Source organism: Rattus norvegicus, chromosome 8, assembly GCF_036323735.1.
Source record: "Rattus norvegicus strain BN/NHsdMcwi chromosome 8, GRCr8, whole genome shotgun sequence".
Classification (NCBI taxonomy): Eukaryota; Metazoa; Chordata; class Mammalia; order Rodentia; family Muridae; genus Rattus; species Rattus norvegicus.
Window position 1 is genome coordinate 82,602,315 of NC_086026.1, and position 16,704 is coordinate 82,619,018.

Here is a 16,704-nt window from a genome sequence, read left to right on the forward strand (position 1 = left end):
ACATTTAGTTATGAAAGTGATTGTCTAGGATGTGAAACTAAACTGCCCTCTTTATTGTGTTTTCTGGGGGTGCCACCACTTTTATTTTAAAGATTTATTTATTTTGTTATACATGCTCTATTTGCATATACACCTGTGTCCACCACTTTTTTTTTTTAAAAAGATGTTTCTGTATGTTTTGCCTGCAAGTATGTAAAGGCAGTATGTGTGTGCAGTGCTTGTGTGTAAAGGCAGCATATGTGTGCAGTGCCTGTGGAAGCCGGAAGAGTCAAGAACTGTACTCCTAGCATTTGTTTTTAACCACTGGAGTCTTTAAAGACAGCATCTTATACAGTCCAGGCCAGCTACCAATTGGCTTATGTAGCCTTGAATTCTTGATACTCTTGCCAACATTATCTCTGGGTTCTTTAAGAATAACTTTCAAAAGTAAGTAGGCTGGCAGGGTATCTCAGTGGGTAAGGGCACTTGCTGAGGAAGTCTGCCCTCTGAGGTTTGTCTTTGGAACCCACAGGGTGGAGAGGACTGACTTCCGCAAGCTGTTCACTGCCCTCCAAACACAGATGCACAGAGATGGGGCTGACGGGCTGGGGTTAGGCTTAAAAACTAAAATAAACAAGCTGGTATACTGGCCTAGGTCTATTACATAGCTTAGGAGGCATAGGCAGAACAGTTGGAAATTTAAGGCCATCTGGGCTACACGGCAAGATCCAATTTCAAAAAAAGGACAAAGCAGTACACAGGGCTGGTGGTGCACACCTATAATCCCATCAGTAAGGAGACAGGCCTTACCTCAAAAACCAAATCAGGAAGAAGGAAAAAAAAATAGACAAACTGACCGACAACAAAAGAAACCAAACTACAATCCTCATTATACTGAATTCATAAACTATATATGAATTTAAATGGAAATTACTTTGAGGAGGGAAAGAAACAAATTAGTTATTTGGAAAGAATGAAAAACATCCTAACAGTAATTCTTAGCATGTGTGTATCTTTTGATCTGTTGTTAACTAAAAAAAAAAAAAAATCAAGCATAAAAGACACAAGTTAGACTGGACAATCTTGGTTCTTTTAATAAATCCACATGCAAAAAAAGTTTTTGGAGAGGCAGGATACAGTCTTACTGTGCCCTTCCTTGGCTGGTCTCCGATTCACTGACAGGCCACCATGCTCAGCTCAGACCACTTGTTTATTTGTAAGCCTTTACAAGTGGACATTAGCCTGGAGTGGTAGGGCTTGCCTATGATCCTTACACATGGAGATAGGAAGAAGGGTCAGGAGTTCAAGGTCATCCTGGGCTAAAAGACCCTGTTTGAAGATAGTTAAGAAGTAGACTTTACATATCTGATAATTTGAGCTATATTTACTTTTTTGTTAGATTCAGCGTGAACAGATAAAATTATACAATTCATTAGTCTACATTTTTGCTTGCTTCTGTCCTAAAGGATCACATTGTTCCTTCACAGGAATAGTGAATGTGTTTTGTCATTATCAGCCTTAGGAGAAGTGACTCTCATTGGTTTTGCCTTGGTTATATTTTTGTTTTGTATGTAAACAGAGGAAGGGATACTTTGTGGGAATCTCAGATTCATCATGTGATTGGATCCTGGAGTTTAAATTCTGGCCGTCCAGCTTGGTGGCAGTAAGCAAGTAAGCAAGTGCCTCACATTTGAGTTCTACCTCTGGCCCTTTTTTTCTTTTTTTGGTTTTGTTTTGTTTTGTTTTGTTTTTCTTTTTTGAGACAGGGTTTCTCTGGCTGTCCTGGACTTGAACTGGTAGACCAGACTGGCCTCAAACTCTCAGAGATCCTCCTGCCTCTGCCTCCTCTGCCTTCTCTGCCTTCTGAGTTCTGGGATTCTTTGATTTCTTTTTTAAGACAGGGTTGTACTCTGCCCAAGGCCTGGAGTGTGCTGCAGGTTTTCTGCCTCAACCTTCTAGGTACAATTGTGAGCCAGCATGAGTGCCTCATTAAGTTATCTACGATGCCTTTATTGCTTTTTAGATGGTAGGAGGTCTTTATTCTTAGTAACAATCAGACTTAACTAGATTAAGGCAGGTAAGTGGGTTGGTTTCAGTGCTTACTGTTTGCCCTGCTCGGTTAAACAGGACCAAATCATCTTTCAGTTTGAGTTCAGAGATGGAGTTTAGTCCTGTAATATGTAAGGGATTACATTTCATATATTGAGGGACTTTTGTTTTATTTGGGCATTTAGAAGGGTATTTAATGTGTGAAAAGCCATTGAAGAGTCAGTAGGTTTTTCTGTGGAAGCTTTAGGAAGTCAGAAGCATGAGTTGCCGGTTTTCCTCTTTCATTATAAGAGAACAAAGTCTGATTTTTCTTAGTGCCTCTGACCTACTCAACTCTCAAGTTCATATTGCTGATGAGCTCAGAGAACCTTGGTTTGATGATGAACAAGTATCTGAGTTACCAAGTCTTTCCATTGGTAAGCTGGAAGGAACAGTCTTGTACCTTCAAGGTGGATTGGGAAGATGGACTCAGGCCTTTGTAAGGGACATGTGAAACCGAGTACACATCAGGAGTGTGGTGGCAGTACCATGCACATTTTTTGGTACATAATTTTGGTGAAGAAATATGCAGGGTTTTGTTTGTCTTCTAGGTAGAGCTGGGTAGTGTGTTCTACTTTGAAGACCAGTTGCTTCCCTTCCTCACTATGGCTTAGCTCTTCTGACCAAAAGACCTGGAATTGTAAGGTGGTACCTCTGTGGTTGGGCCTTTGATGTCTGTGTCTCAGTCTCACAGATGTGTTGAGGTCCTTAGTTTGGTTTCATAGGAAGTGGCTTCTTTTTAATGTTGCCCTCATGAGCAGCAAGACTATATTGAGTCTGAAATCTTCCTGGCAGGCAGATATGAGAGCCCTGGGTGGGGGTGGACAGATGCCTCCTTCTGGGAAAGTCAGCAAGTGCCATTAGCATCTAACTCTGAGGTTAACTAATATAGAGCATTCATGTAAAGCAGTGCTTTAGAAATTTCCAAGTTCATTTGAAATTGAAAGGCTTTACCAGGGTTGGGGATTTAGCTCAGTGGTAGAGCGCTTGCCTAGGAAGTGCAAGGCCCTGGGTTCGGTTCCCAGCTGGGGGGGGGGGGGGGGCGGGGAGAACCAAAAAAGAAAGGCTTTACCAAAGTGGCACAGGTGTGTGAAAGTGAAGGAAAACATGTAGATGTACTGTGGGTGGTAGCATCCACTCTTGAAGTTAGTGGACAGCCCAGGAAGATCCACAGCATCTCCTAGTGCTACTAGATGACAGTGGGAACCCTTCTCCCTGTAACCAGGCATAGACAAAGAGTGTGAATATAAGATCCTTGTATCAGTTTTTCTTTCAATTACCAGAGATGGTAACTGTAAGAAAGTAAGAGCAAATTATTGTTTGTGATACCATTTAAAAGAACTAAAAAATACAATTATTGTGTGTGTGTGTGTGTGTGTGTGTGTGTGTGTGGTGTGTGTGTGTGTGTGTGTGAGAGAGAGAGAGAGAGAGAGAGAGAGAGCGAGCGAGCGAGCTCGTGAGCGCAAGAGCGAGCACACTATTAAGATAGGAAACAAAGTGCATGCTGACAGGAGCCTGATATAGCTGTCTCCTGAGAGGCCAGCCAGAGCATGACAAATATAGAGGCAGACTCTCGCAGCTAACTATTGAACTGAGAATGGGGTCTCCATTGCAGGAGTTAAGAGAAGGGATTGAAGGAGCTGAAGGGGCTTGCAACCCATGAAAACAATACCAACCAACCAGAGCTCCCAGGGACTAAACCACCATCCAAAGACTATACATGGACTGACCCCTGGCTCCAGCTGCATATGTAGCAGAGGATGGCCTGTGGGACACCAATGGGAGGAGAAGCCCTTGGTCCTGCCAAGGCTAGACCCCCAAGCTCCCCCCCACTATGCAGGGAAATGTGGGGGGAGGGTAGAGGAAGGGGGTGTGGTTGGGGAGGGGGAACACCTTTATAGAAGAAGGGGAGGGGGATAGGGGGCTATGGCTGGGAAACAGGAAAAGGGAATAACTTTTGAAATGTAAATAAAAAATTTTAAAAAGGTAGGAAACAAAGCCAGAAACAGATAGATATGTAAAAGATGAAGCCACCCCTGGACTCAGTGCCCCAGGAAGGACAGCATACAGCCATCTTAGGTATGAATTAACTAAAAAGGGGGTGTTGCACTTTTTTACTGGGTAGGTTCCTGTTTCTGGGTATGTACAGGTGAGTTTCCTACCCATGGAGGTGTTTGATCCTCCAGAAGCTAGAGCACAAGCAGTTTTTGTAAGCCGTCTGTTGAGGGTTCTGGGTAATTCGGGTCCTTTGGAAGAGCAGTACTGAGCTGTCTCTTCAGCCTCGTTTGTTAGCTCTTTTAGGCTTTTTCAAAGTTGAACAGTAGCAACCCTGGTCAGAAGGACATTTCATAAGACTGCAGATAGCTGATGAAAGCGGGGCCTCCCTGCTGTGGGTGACTTCCACTCAGTGTTTAAATCATTGTTTTCTCACTTTTAAAAAAGATGTGGCTTTAAGGTGTTTATTTCAGATATTGGAGCAAAAGTGGTTTTTGCTTCCTGATTTGCAGTGTTACATCATAGAAGGAAACTTACAGAGTAATGGTGCGTTGCCTCATTTCTCTTGCAGAAATGATATTCTGGGTGAAAAAGTACATTTAATGTATATAGCAGGAGTACATGGGTGAACTATATTTATTCTTTTTAAAAGTAATGTAATTGATTTTGGTTTCGTTTTTATTTTTTTACAGAAATTATATATTTTACACTGTCGCTGTCCTCAGATACACCAGAAGAGGGCATCAGATCCCATTACAGATGGTTGTGAGTCACCATGTGATTGCTAGGAATTGAACTCAGGACCTCTGGAAGTGTAGTCAGTGTTCTTGACTGCTGAGCCATCTCTCCAGCCCCATTAAAGGTGGAGTTTCATGTAGCTCAGGTTAATCCAGCCTCACTACATAGACAAGGTTGACCTTGAACTTCGGATTCTCCTGTTCTTGCCTCCTTTGCTAAAACGTGTGTGCTACTGCACTCAATTTTTTTTTTTTTTTTTTAATTAACGACAGAGTCTTAGTTCTATAACCAGGTTGGCCTAGAGCTCGTGGGCTATCTTACTACCTCTGCTTTCCTGAGTACTGGGATTATTGTGTGCCCCGAGTGCCTGGATTATATTATTTTTAGTGACTGTTTTCCTACCTCATTTCAACTAGGAGAGCCTGCTTTTACAGAGATGAGTCTTTGCACTCTCTGACAGGATTACTATGACCAAAGACAGAGGACTCTATATCCTGTACTGTTTGGACTCAACTCACTAGAAATCCTGTGGTTAACATTTTAAGGCAACATGTTAGTTTCTTTTCAGGGAGAAAATGCCCTTTGTGTCTTTGACTGTTTGACTGTTTTTGTTGGGGCGGTTGGCACATACATAGGCAGAGGCAGCCACATCTATGGGAGCAGCCCATGATTCCTGATGGGAGAGTCTGAGTCAGGAAGATAGTTCAAAGCCTGACTGGGCTACAGAATCATTTCCAGGCCAGTCTGGGTAAGTTAGTGAGACCATCCTTTATCAAAGTCAAAACCACTGGAGCTGTGGCCTGGTCTGCAGAACAAGTTCCAGGACAGCCAGGGCTACACAGAAAAACCCTGTCTCAAAGAAACAAAGCAAAGCAAACAAGCAAACACTGGTTTTGTTGTCCTGAGGAAGGATGTCAGTGTGTCACTCTTGCCTAGAACTTTCTATGCTGGTCTCCAAGCCTAGGTAGTTTACCTGCCTGCTGGGGTTAAAGGCATGCACCACCACAGGCCTTTGTGTTACATATGTCTTATTTACTTGCTGTGAAGAGACACCATGACCAACACAGTGGAAGAGACTGAGGGCTGGAGAGACGGCTCAGTGGTTAGTACAGCTGGTTGCTCTTCCAGAGGACCCAAGTTTAATTCCCAGTGCCCACACTGCAGCTCACAACTATTTGGAACTCCAGTTCCAGGGTATCTGACCATGAGCACCACATTATGATGGGGAGCCTGGCACTGAGCAGGCCAGCACAGTGCTGGAGCAGTAGCTGAGAGTGTGCCATCTTTCCAGGACCCTAGAACAGTCTGCTGCAAGGCCAGGCATGGTGGCTCGTGCCTGTAATCCTGAATGGGGGAGTCTGAGTCAAGAGGATAGAAAGCTCAAGGCCTGCCTGGGTAAGGTAGTGAGACCCTCCCTAAATCAAAATAAAGAAAACACTATGGTAGTTTGGTAGTGAAGCACTAGCATGTGTAAGGAAGGCCTCAGGTTAACTCCCCAGCCCTGAAAAATGGGCCCACAAACTATGAGTCTCACCATTTTCTTTATTTTTACTCCTTCCTTCCTTCCTCCCTCCCTCTGCCTGCCTGCCTTCCCTTCCCTTCCCTCCCCTTTCCTTCCTTTCCCTTCCCTTCCCTTTCCTTTCTCCTTCCCCCTCTTTCCCCCCCTTTTCCCCCTCCTTTCCCCCCTCCTTTTCCCCATCTTTTCCCCCTTTTCCCCTTCCCCTCCCCACTCTCACTCCCCCTCCCCTTTCTCCTTTCCTGTCCCCTTCCTCCCTCCCTTCTTTCTGAGTTAGGGTCTTAGTCCCCAGCTCAAGCTGGTCTCACATCTGCCTTCTCACTTCCGGTTGGGGAACAGGGCTGAGTAACAGGCCCATCCGCCATGCTTGGCTGCTTCTCAGGGTAAGTAAGGGAGACCAGGTTCTGCTGGTCTGCCAGGCTAGCCCTGAGTCTGAGCACAAACACTTGGTGGAAGTAAATTATACATGCAATCATGTTAGCCTGCAGAGCACTCTTTTTTTTTTCTCAATTAAAAAATTAGCCAGTTTCATTTCACATAATCTACCTTTCAAACCTCTGCAGTAATTTTATCAAAAAAAAGAAAAAAAAGAAAGAAAAAGTGAAATGTCTAGCTGGGGCTGGTGACATTCCAGTGCCATTCCAGAACTTGGGGAGTGAAGAAAGGGGGTTTATGAGTTTGAGGCCCAGGCTACATAGTAGGCTCTCTAAAATAAACAAACGCAGGGACTGGAGAAATCAGTCACTAACACCTGTCAGGCAAGCATGAGGACCTGAATTCAGGATCCAGATTCTATGTAAGGAAGTGGTTATGCTAGCACATCTTTGTTTATAAGTCAGACAGATCTTTGGAGTTAGCTGTCAGTCAGTCTAGCCTACTTGGCCTACTTGGTCTGTTCCTTTTGCAGTCAGTCTAGCCTACTTGGCCTACTTGGTCTGTTCCTTTTGAGACAGAATCTCACTTTGTAGATTGTCCTGAAGCTCAGCTTAGGTAGACCAGGCTGGCCTTGAACTGAAAGAGATCCATTTGCCTCTCCCTTTTGAGTGCTGTGATTAAAGGTGTGCATGACTATCTCTAGGAGAAGCTGTCTTAAAGAAAAAAACAAGGGGGCTGGAGAGATGGCTCAGAGGTTAAGAGCACTGACTGCTCTTCCAGAGGTCCTGAGTTCAATTCCCAGCAACCACATGGTGGCTCACAACCATCTGTAATGGGATCTGATGTCCTCTTCTGGTGTGTCTGAAGACAGCTACAGTGTACTTATATATAATAAATAAATAAAATCTTTAAAAAATAAGAGAAAAAACAAGGAATGATTGTCACGGTTGTTCTCTGGCATCTTCGTGTGTGTGTGTGTGTGTGTGTGTGTGTGTGTGTGTGTGTGGTTTGTGTGCATGCATCCATGAACATACATTAGCACACAGAACACCTATGATTAACACAGCGATTTCATTAGAGTTAGAAGTAATGTAGCCTCAGTACTGGGAAAGCTGATGCAGGAAAGTCACAAATTCTAGGCTAGCTTAGGTTACCTAGCAAGGTTAGGCTCACTATATAGTGAAACATGTTAGGTACTTCCCACCCTAAAATTTTGTTTTGAATGCACAAACTGAATTGGGTTGAACCCAGTGCCAATGCATTTGAAGTAGTTGCTCTACCACTAAACTACATCACAGCCACTAACCTCACTCATATTAGCTTGTAATGTATGGAACTTCAAAAGAGGAGGAGCTAGAGAGATTGCTCAGTGGATGAGAGCTCTTCCTGCTCATGGAGAGGGCCCCAATTTGGTTCCCAGCACCCACATTGTGGCTCATAACCATTTGTAACTCATTCCAGGAAATCCAGTGCCTTTTGACTTATATGGGCACAAAGCCTGAATGTGATGCACATACATGCAGGCACAACACACATACATGTGCAGAAATACTTAGAGAATTTTTAAAAGGAAAAAAAATTCCACCAAGTTACTCAGACTGATCTTGAACCTAAACTGATAGCCTAAGCTAGCCTTAAACTTGTTGTTGTTCTGTCTTGGCCCCCTGGCTAGCTGGGATTATAGGCTACAGTCAGCCTCTGGACAGCCATCCAAATGGACAGCCCCGCAGCACTGGGCTTTTACCTCCATCTGTGGTCTGCTTAGAATCACAGAATTGTGAGATAACAGTGCCCCATTCTTCTCACTCATGTCTAATTCTAGAAGATAAAGAAATGGAAACCCTGCCTTCTTCATAGTAAGATGTAGCTTATTAGGAACAATGTGGGGCATCAGCATACCAGGTGACTTGTCTGTTTTGGTTAATAAGGAATGTTGATAGCGTTGTGTTACTCTTCTTTGTCTTCAAGACAGGGTCTCAATGTGTAGTTTTGGTTGTCCTGAAACTCACTATGTAGACCAGGCTGACTTTGAACTCACAGAGATCCTCCTTCCTCTGCCTCCTAAATATTGGGATTAAAGACAAGCACAAGTATTCCTTGAGTTCCCTTGCAGAACATGGTTTGTGTTGTTTTGAGACAAGTTCATACTATAGAGCCCAAGTGCTGGCGTTACAGGCTAAAACCAACAGAATTTATGGAGGCTGATGGTTAAGGGGGCATACCTGCTTTCCTCCCTTCTGCGTTTCACCCCATCCCCCACAACCACCCCCGACTTGCCTAGGTTAGCTTACAGTTGGAAGCCCTCCCACTTCAGCTTTCTTAGTGCTGAGCTCTGGAATTGAGCAATGCCATGCACTGCTGCCCAGGAGTCTTGGGAAGGTCATTGCAGACTAGCTATTCTTAGAGTAGAACAGAGGGTGGGGCGGCTCCTAAGAGGTCTTCAATACCAGGTTGGCCTGGAACTTACTACTGTGTAGCCAAGAGTGACCTTGAACTTCTGGTCTTTCTGACTACCTCATGCTAGGATACAGATGGGTGCCAGCATGTTTAGGTCACATGGTGCTGGAAATCAGACCTAGCTAGGCATGCTACCAGCTGAGCTGTGTCCCAGCTCCTGGACACAGTTGTGTTGGAACCACAACCATCAGGTTAGACCTAACACTTTGATAGAGTCTGTGAAGCTAGTTAAGGAGGTGGATTATCCTAGCATTCTGGAGACATAGGTAAGGGAATTGATATTTCAAGGCTAACCTGGGCTAGCTAGTGTGGGGTGACAATGTAAAGTCTTTCCAGATGGGAGACCAGGCAACACTGAGGAAGGTGCTGCTTCAGGACAAAACGAGGTCATTCTCAGTATATTGGGTTTGGAGCCATCTTTTATAGAACCATTTGAGGTATTGATAATAGTTACTTTAATTAAAACTTTCATGTTTTTTCTCTGTCTTTTGTTGTCACTACACAAGAGCTTGGCCTTTTGGGCTTCTCACAGCTCACTGTTGTTGAAAGTAGACTTTGACTGCTGCTGTCTGGTTCACGTGCCGACAGGATTCTAGGTGTGCTTTGCCTTTCAGCTGTAACCTGTGTTGTCTGCAGCAGCACAGCTGGGCAGGCTGTCTTAGCTCAGGAGGGTTCCCCAGCTTAACGATTTGGTTTATTCTTATAGGTGTGCAGCCATAAAGTCAGTGTGGAAAACCTGTGGGGGTTGTCTCAGTTTTACCTGGAGGTTTTATGCTGTTGTAGAGCTTTATCGTTTTAAAATGTGTTCCATGTTTCATTATATGTTCTTGTATTACAGACCTGAAAAATGTCTGAAAATTCCAGTGACAGTGACTCATCTTGTGGCTGGACTGTCATCAATCATGAGGTATGTTCTCCCATGTGTTAGCAGGCCAGAAACTGCTTTATGAAGGTCAGTGTTCTCTAGGTAAGCACCGCTTCTTTTGTCTATAGTTGGCTGTCTTCCCACCCATATTAAATTTGGTTGCTAAATACCATTGAGCTACATATAGCCTGAATCTTTTTTTTTTACAGATTTATTTACTCATTTTATGTAAATGAGTGTATTGTCTGTGCCTCCTCGAGTTGGGCTGTGCTAGAACACCAAGGGTGTAGGGTTTTTTGGTTGTACTGAGAGAAAGTCACTAAGTAGCCGTGACTGGCCAGAACTGGCCTCACATTCAAAGCAGTTCTTCCAAGTACTGGGATTGTAGGTGTGTGCCAGTATGGCTGGCTTTTTGTTTTGTTTTTGAGAAAGTCTCCTACTGTAGACTGGCCTAAAACTCAAGGCAGCCTTCCTGGCTCAGCCTCCCAGGTACGGGATTAGAGGCACAAACCATATCCAGCCCTACCCCAGTCATTTAGTGAAGGGCAGAACTTAATAAAAAAATGTGTTTTAGATTTACATGTGTGGAGGACAGCAGTTGTTCATAACCAAGAGGAAGTGTGAACTTCTCCAGAGAGTAGCAGCCAGGATTTTGGGTACTGCTGAAAATTGTAGCCAGACTCTTCTACGTTATTCTAGCTGACTTCCTTAACTTTGAGCGGCTGGCCTCAGAGTTATTTGTCAGGTGCTGCCTGGTACAGCTACGTTCTTATTCTAATGTAGTTTTCAGTGTCTGACATGTAACTAGGACAGCCTCTAAATTACTACATAGCCCAGACTTTTTCTTTTTAAAGAATTGTTTGTTTATTTTATGTATATGAGTACACTGTAGCTGTCTTCAGACACACCAGAAGAGGGCATCAAATCTCATTACAGATGGTTGTGAGCCACCATGTGGCTGCTGGGAATTGAACTCAGGACCTCTGGAAGAGCAGTCAGTGCATTTAACCATTGAGCCATCTCTCCAGCCCCCACAGCCCAGGTTTAACCTCCAACTTTTGATCCTTCTGCCTCACTTTTTCAGCACTGAAATAAAGGCATGTGCCTGGGTGTAGTCTTTGTTGTTGAGGATGGTGTCAGACTCTCTGGGACTGGAGGTACAGATGGCTGTGAGCCATCATGTGGTTGCTGGGAATGGAACTTGTGTCTCTGGAAGAGCAAACAGTGTTCTAAACTGCTGAGCGATCTCTCCAGCCCCGTCAGCCTTTGTTTTTTTGTTACTGTTTTTGGAGACAGGGTATAGTTGTGGCTGGGATGGAACCTACTGCATAGTTCAGGCTGCTTTGAACATGGTCACAAAACCAGTTTCGTAGTGAGGAACTCTGCGCATACTGTGTGGTGTAACTAGAACGTTCTAGATGCTGAAGCACTTTCTCATCTTGATTGTTTTCACTACAGAAAAGTCACAGGAACAGAAACCAGCATCAGACCACGCTCACTTGTTTAGGGTTTCGGTAACTGATGAAAAGTTTCCCATTTGTATTTAGGGTTTTGTATTTCTTACTTCATGTGATTTTCTTTCTTTCTTTCTTTATTCATTCAGTTATTTTGAGACAGGTCCCAATGTAGCCCAGTGCGGCCTTAAACTTACTATGTAACCCATGCTGCCCTCCAAATGGAAGTCTTCTGCCTCATCTCCCAAGAGCTTGTGTTATGGGCATTTACCATAACTGCTGCTTGATGTATATATGGTGTATAGAAATAATTAGTGATAATTAAAGGTTTAAAACAATTTCTTAGTTATGTCTTCTACAAAATAGCATCAATCAAAATAGGAAGCCAGTGACATGGGTCAGGTGCTGTGCAAGCCTGACTTCCTGAGGCGGGTTCGGGATCCACATGGCAGAAGGAGAAAGCCTGCTCTACAAGTTGTCCTTTGGCCTCACATACCACAGACATCCAGTGCCCGAGAATGCTAGAACAGGGTCTTGTAAGCTGTCCTGTGGGTACTGGGAGTCAAACCTGGGTCCTGGAAGAAGAACAACTGCTCTTAACTCCTGAGATCTCTCCAGCTCCATAGTGCAGACACTTAGGACGCAGGGTTTGGCTGTTAGTCTCATCAAATAGCACAATCATCCTGTGTTTACCTGACATTGACTTGAAGTCTATGGCTCCATTTTGCAGTTTTCCTCCTGCAGGCCTATATAGACTGAGTTGAACAAAGCCAGTCAGGATAGATACTGTTTAGAGTCTCAGGAACTTTCTACATATCATCAGTCAAATCCAGTCTTAGGGGGGCAATAGCTAAATTAATGATTACAACTTTCCCCTAGGGTTCTGATATAGAGATTGTGAACTCTGCCACAGCCAGTGACAACGGTGAGCCGACTCCAGAATATTCCTCACCAGACCAGGAGGAGCTGCAGGTTCTTCCCGAGGGGCATGGAGGTGGAGGTAAGTTAAGTTCCTGATTTTTTTGTTTTTGTGTTTTTTTCTGGAGATGCAGGTATCATCCTTGATTGTCACTAGAATGGTTTTATCCCAGATACTCGTTCAGTGGACTTGTTTAAGTCAAAAGCCTGCCAGCAAGTGTCTGAGAAAAATTAGAAGGTTGATGACACCAGAGAGCCTGGAATGAGTTACAGCCCTTGTGTGAAATTGTTCCTTCATACTTACAAGTAATTAAAGTTGTCAGCAAGAGCAGGGGGAGGATGGTGTGTGGGCTGCACAAGTAAAGTGTTTTCAATAAAAGAAATAACGATATTAATCTTGGTTTTTATGCCAGAAAGCAGTGCAAACATCACGTCGTCAGTGGGAGAAACCATGTTGTCATTAGTGAGAGAAACCAAGTCAGCAACTGAGGTAAACGTTATTCTATTCTGTGGATACTTGATAAGCACTGTCTTCCTGTTTATAGCTAAGCATTCTAGATTATAAGATAATCTAGGGAAAAACAATCCGTCAGTTTAAAGGTTAAAGTTAACTTCTTCTTTTGGGTTTCAGAACAGGACTCTAAGCAAAAGAGTCTGCCTCTAGGTTACCCTCACAGCCTGACTGACTAGACGATGAGTACCTGTTCTGATCTAGCTAGTTTATTAGTTTAATCTATTTAATTATTTTAAGAATAGTTTAGGGCCGGAGAGATGGCTCAGTGGTTAAGAGCACTGGCTGCTCTTCCAGAGGTCCTGAGTTCAATTCCCAGCAACCACATGGTGGCTCACAACCATCTGAAATGGGATGTGGTGCCCTCTTCTGGTGTGTCTGAAAACAGCTCATGTACATAAAAAAAAAAGTTTAAACTATTCTTTTCATCTGCATTGTGATTATTTTTGGAAGTAGATTTTATTCTTGAATTATATTCAGATTTTACTGGAAGAATGTCTAAAATGAAGGTGAACTTTTACACTTGGTAACAAATTAAATACTGCCTGTTTCGGTTGTCTTGGGTAAAGCTACATGGCTGCATGGCCTTTCCAATGGCATTTTAGTCCCTTCTTGCTGAGAATGGTGACATAAAGAATCATTCTCTTCTGAAAGGGCCTGGAGACATGGCTCAGTGGTTACCAATACCTGCTACTCAATCATGAGGCCCTGAGTTCAGATCTCACCACACATGGAATCAGCTGGGTGTCCTGCAAACACTTGGAACCTTGGCTCCGTGGATCTGATGCCCTCTCCTGGCCTCTGTGCACAGATAGACATGTGCATAAACTTGAGCAGATATATAAATAAATAAATCTTTAGTGTCAATGAGGTGGATAGGCAGGTGGAGGGGTCTGCTGTCAAGTAAGTTATAAAAAATAGTTTATTTTTGGAGGCCGGAAAGTCCAAGAAGGAGGTGCTAATAACTGATTTGGTGTGTGGTGATTGTACCTTTTGTCACATTCTTTGTAGGAAAAAAAATGCAATGTCCTTGCATGTCAGAGGAAGGAAATGGCCAAATGGCCCTGTGCCGTATGCAGCATCCTCCTCATCTCCTCAGAGCTCATTGGGTTTTCATGGTGGTTGTTAGGGTTTGTTTTTGTTTGGTTTGCTTTCTACAAATCCCTGACTGACCTGGGACTCAGTATGTAGACCAGGCTGGCTTCTAACTCACAGAGGTCCACCTGAGTGCTGAGATTGAAGGCATGTGCTGGCCCAAGTTTTAATGAGTTTTAGGGGACATATTCAGACTGTAGTATGTAGCCTAGCTGTTGAATCAGTCTGCCACATACTCCCTGGAGGTAGTGTTCTATGCCAGCAAACTCAGGCCTGCTGAAGTAAGTAAATTCTTGGTATTCTGTGGTCACAGCAGGGCTGAGCAGTCTCTTCAGCTTCTGAAGCACAGTGGGAGGAGACAGTCGTCTCATCTAATTCTTAGCATTATGGATGGCTTTGAGGTCTCTAACCTAAAGAAAGTGAGCCTGTGATTGCATAATCCTTTGCTGTTGAATAGAAATCACATCATTAAGGGCTTGGGGAGGTGTCCAGTGGGACACCGGAAGCACTACATAAACAAGGCCCTGGGCTCCATCCCCAGTATTGAAAAGAAAAGGCAAGGGGAGAGAATACAAAAAGAATGAAACTAGGTATCATAGTTTGAACTGTGAAGAAATTTAAGATTCAAAATTACGAGCTTACTTGCCTGTAAAATTTGGTTCTATAGGTGGAGGAAACAACTTCCCCCGAAGACAATGTCTATTTCGGAACTACTAGTGATGATTCGGATATTGTTACACTTGAACCACCTAAACTGGAAGAAATGGGGATCCAGGAAGTTGCAATTATTAAAGATGACCTTAACCTGGGTTCTTCCTCCAGCAGCCAGTACACCTTCTGCCAGCCAGAACCCGGTATGGAGCTGCTGCAGCAGCCAACCTTTGATGTCTTATTTAATGGCTTCTTTTCTAACGCAGCTTTCAACTTTTTAAATAATTTCTCTGAAACTCAAGAAAAGTTTGATAAAATTTGTTACAGTGTTTTCCTGGCCTCTATGGCTGAGCTCAGTGTTCTTTCTTTGACACATCACAGTGTGCATGTGCATAGGGTGTACTGGGGACGGAATCCCAAATACTGCACATGCTAGGTAAGCAGTCTGCTACTTTCAGTTTATTAAAGTCTCAAGTTCTCAAAAGGTGCATTTGTCTTTTAATATCCGATTGACTGATTGACTGAGGTCTAGCAGGGTCTAGCTCTGCAACTCTGCCTCAGACTTGGCAGCAGTTCCACGGCATGTGCCACCATTCCCAACTTCCATAATTTTTTCTCAGGCAGGGTTTCTCTGTGTAGCCCTGGCTGCCCTGGAACTTGCTCTCTGTAGACCAGGCTAGCCTTGAACTCAGAGATCCGCCCATGTCTCTCCTGAGTGCTGGGATTAAAGACTTGTCCTAACATCACCCAGCCTCTTCTACAATTCTTAACCTCTGATTTCTGAATATGTCATATCTTTCAATGTGACACAAAATACTTAGACATAAAGTTCCTGGAAAATGTTACATGAGAAGCCTGTAGCTAACGCACAGTGATAATTTAAAGATGGGGCGTGGAGACCTATCCATTTAGAACTGCTGTTTTAATCACTTCCTAATCTGATGAAAAACCAAGAATATATAGTTTGGATTAGCTCCTTATATTTTTTCATTCTTTTTTTTTCTTTTCTTTTCTTTTCTTTTTTTTGGAGCTGGGGACCGAACCCAGGGCCTTGCGCTTACTAGGCAAGCGCTTTTCCACTGAGCCAAATCCCCAACCCATATTTTTTCATTCTTTTAATAATTTGTATACCTTTGGCAGTCAGAATCAAACTGATATTTCTCATTCAAGTTTAAGGTAATAAAATGCCACATTGTGTTTCTTGGTCTTTTTGTTGGTTTGTTCTGGGATAATATCTCTTGAGTCCACGTTGTCCTGGACCTCACTGTGTACCTTGACTAGCCTTGGGTTTGTGACAGTCTGCCTGCTTCATCTGAAATTATGTCACAAAACACCCACATCCTCTGTCCCTATGGGGTACTCAGGTCTGACACATGATTGTTGTGCGAGTTGTTGGAGAATGGCAATAAAAAGAAGTGTGTATGTGTTGGGAGCAGAAGGAACGCCTTCTGAGTACTTAAACCATCTCCACCCTTGGTTGAGGCTGAGGTGTAGATGTGTAACTACATTTACAAAACGTTGGCACAGTTAACCTTGGAGTTCAACAAGTACCCGAAGGTTGAGGCCTTCTCACACTGAGTGAGTTCTATAATTCCATCATGTTCAGTTTTCTCCTGTTTGATATATTTACTTATCCATTTATAGTTTTCTGCAGTGAGAGAACAGTTGATGGGAACTTGCACCTGGAAGCCCAGGAGTCTGACTTGATTTCCTCTTTGAAAAATCTAAGACTATTTCAGAATTAACAGAAATATTAAGGGGATGGGAGTTTGCGTGTAGGTGGTGTGTGTGTGTGTAGGTGGTGTGTGTGTGTGTGTGTGTGTGTGTGTGTGTGTTAATTTGAAAAAGGATTTCATGATGTATTCTTGGCTGGCCTGGAATTTGCCATATACCAGGTTGGCCTCAAATTCATAGAGATTGACTTGTTCTGTTTCTTGAGTGCTGGGATCAGGTGTTTGTGGCCATGCCCAATTTAGGCATTTTTTAAAAAACCTTTTGCAATCCATCCCATCAAAATTGCTTGTATAAAGACAATGTTTAAAAAGAATGATAAATTTTGGTC

The 16,704-nt window shown here is 43.4% G+C and overlaps 1 protein-coding gene across 16 annotated transcripts in view; it reads left to right on the forward strand.

Moving 5' to 3' along the window:
• Ccpg1 (cell cycle progression 1) overlaps window positions 1–16,704 on the forward strand; it is a 32,406-nt gene that overhangs the window by 1,638 nt on the left and 14,064 nt on the right. For 13 of the 16 annotated variants that reach the window (XR_356404.5, XM_006243332.5, XM_008766318.4 and 10 more), the window contains exons 2-5: window positions 9,987–10,055; window positions 12,347–12,467; window positions 12,799–12,875; window positions 14,659–14,845. Coding sequence is in view for 15 of the 16 variants with exons in the window: in XM_006243332.5 (XP_006243394.1) it covers window positions 9,996–10,055; window positions 12,347–12,467; window positions 12,799–12,875; window positions 14,659–14,845 (445 nt within the window). In the remaining variant the exon portion in view is untranslated. Of the gene's footprint in view, window positions 1–8,497; window positions 8,594–9,986; window positions 10,056–12,346; window positions 12,468–12,798; window positions 12,876–14,658; window positions 14,846–16,704 lie in introns of those variants that run through there. The other 3 variants (XM_063265779.1, XM_063265780.1, XM_063265782.1) reach the window with 1 other exon arrangement.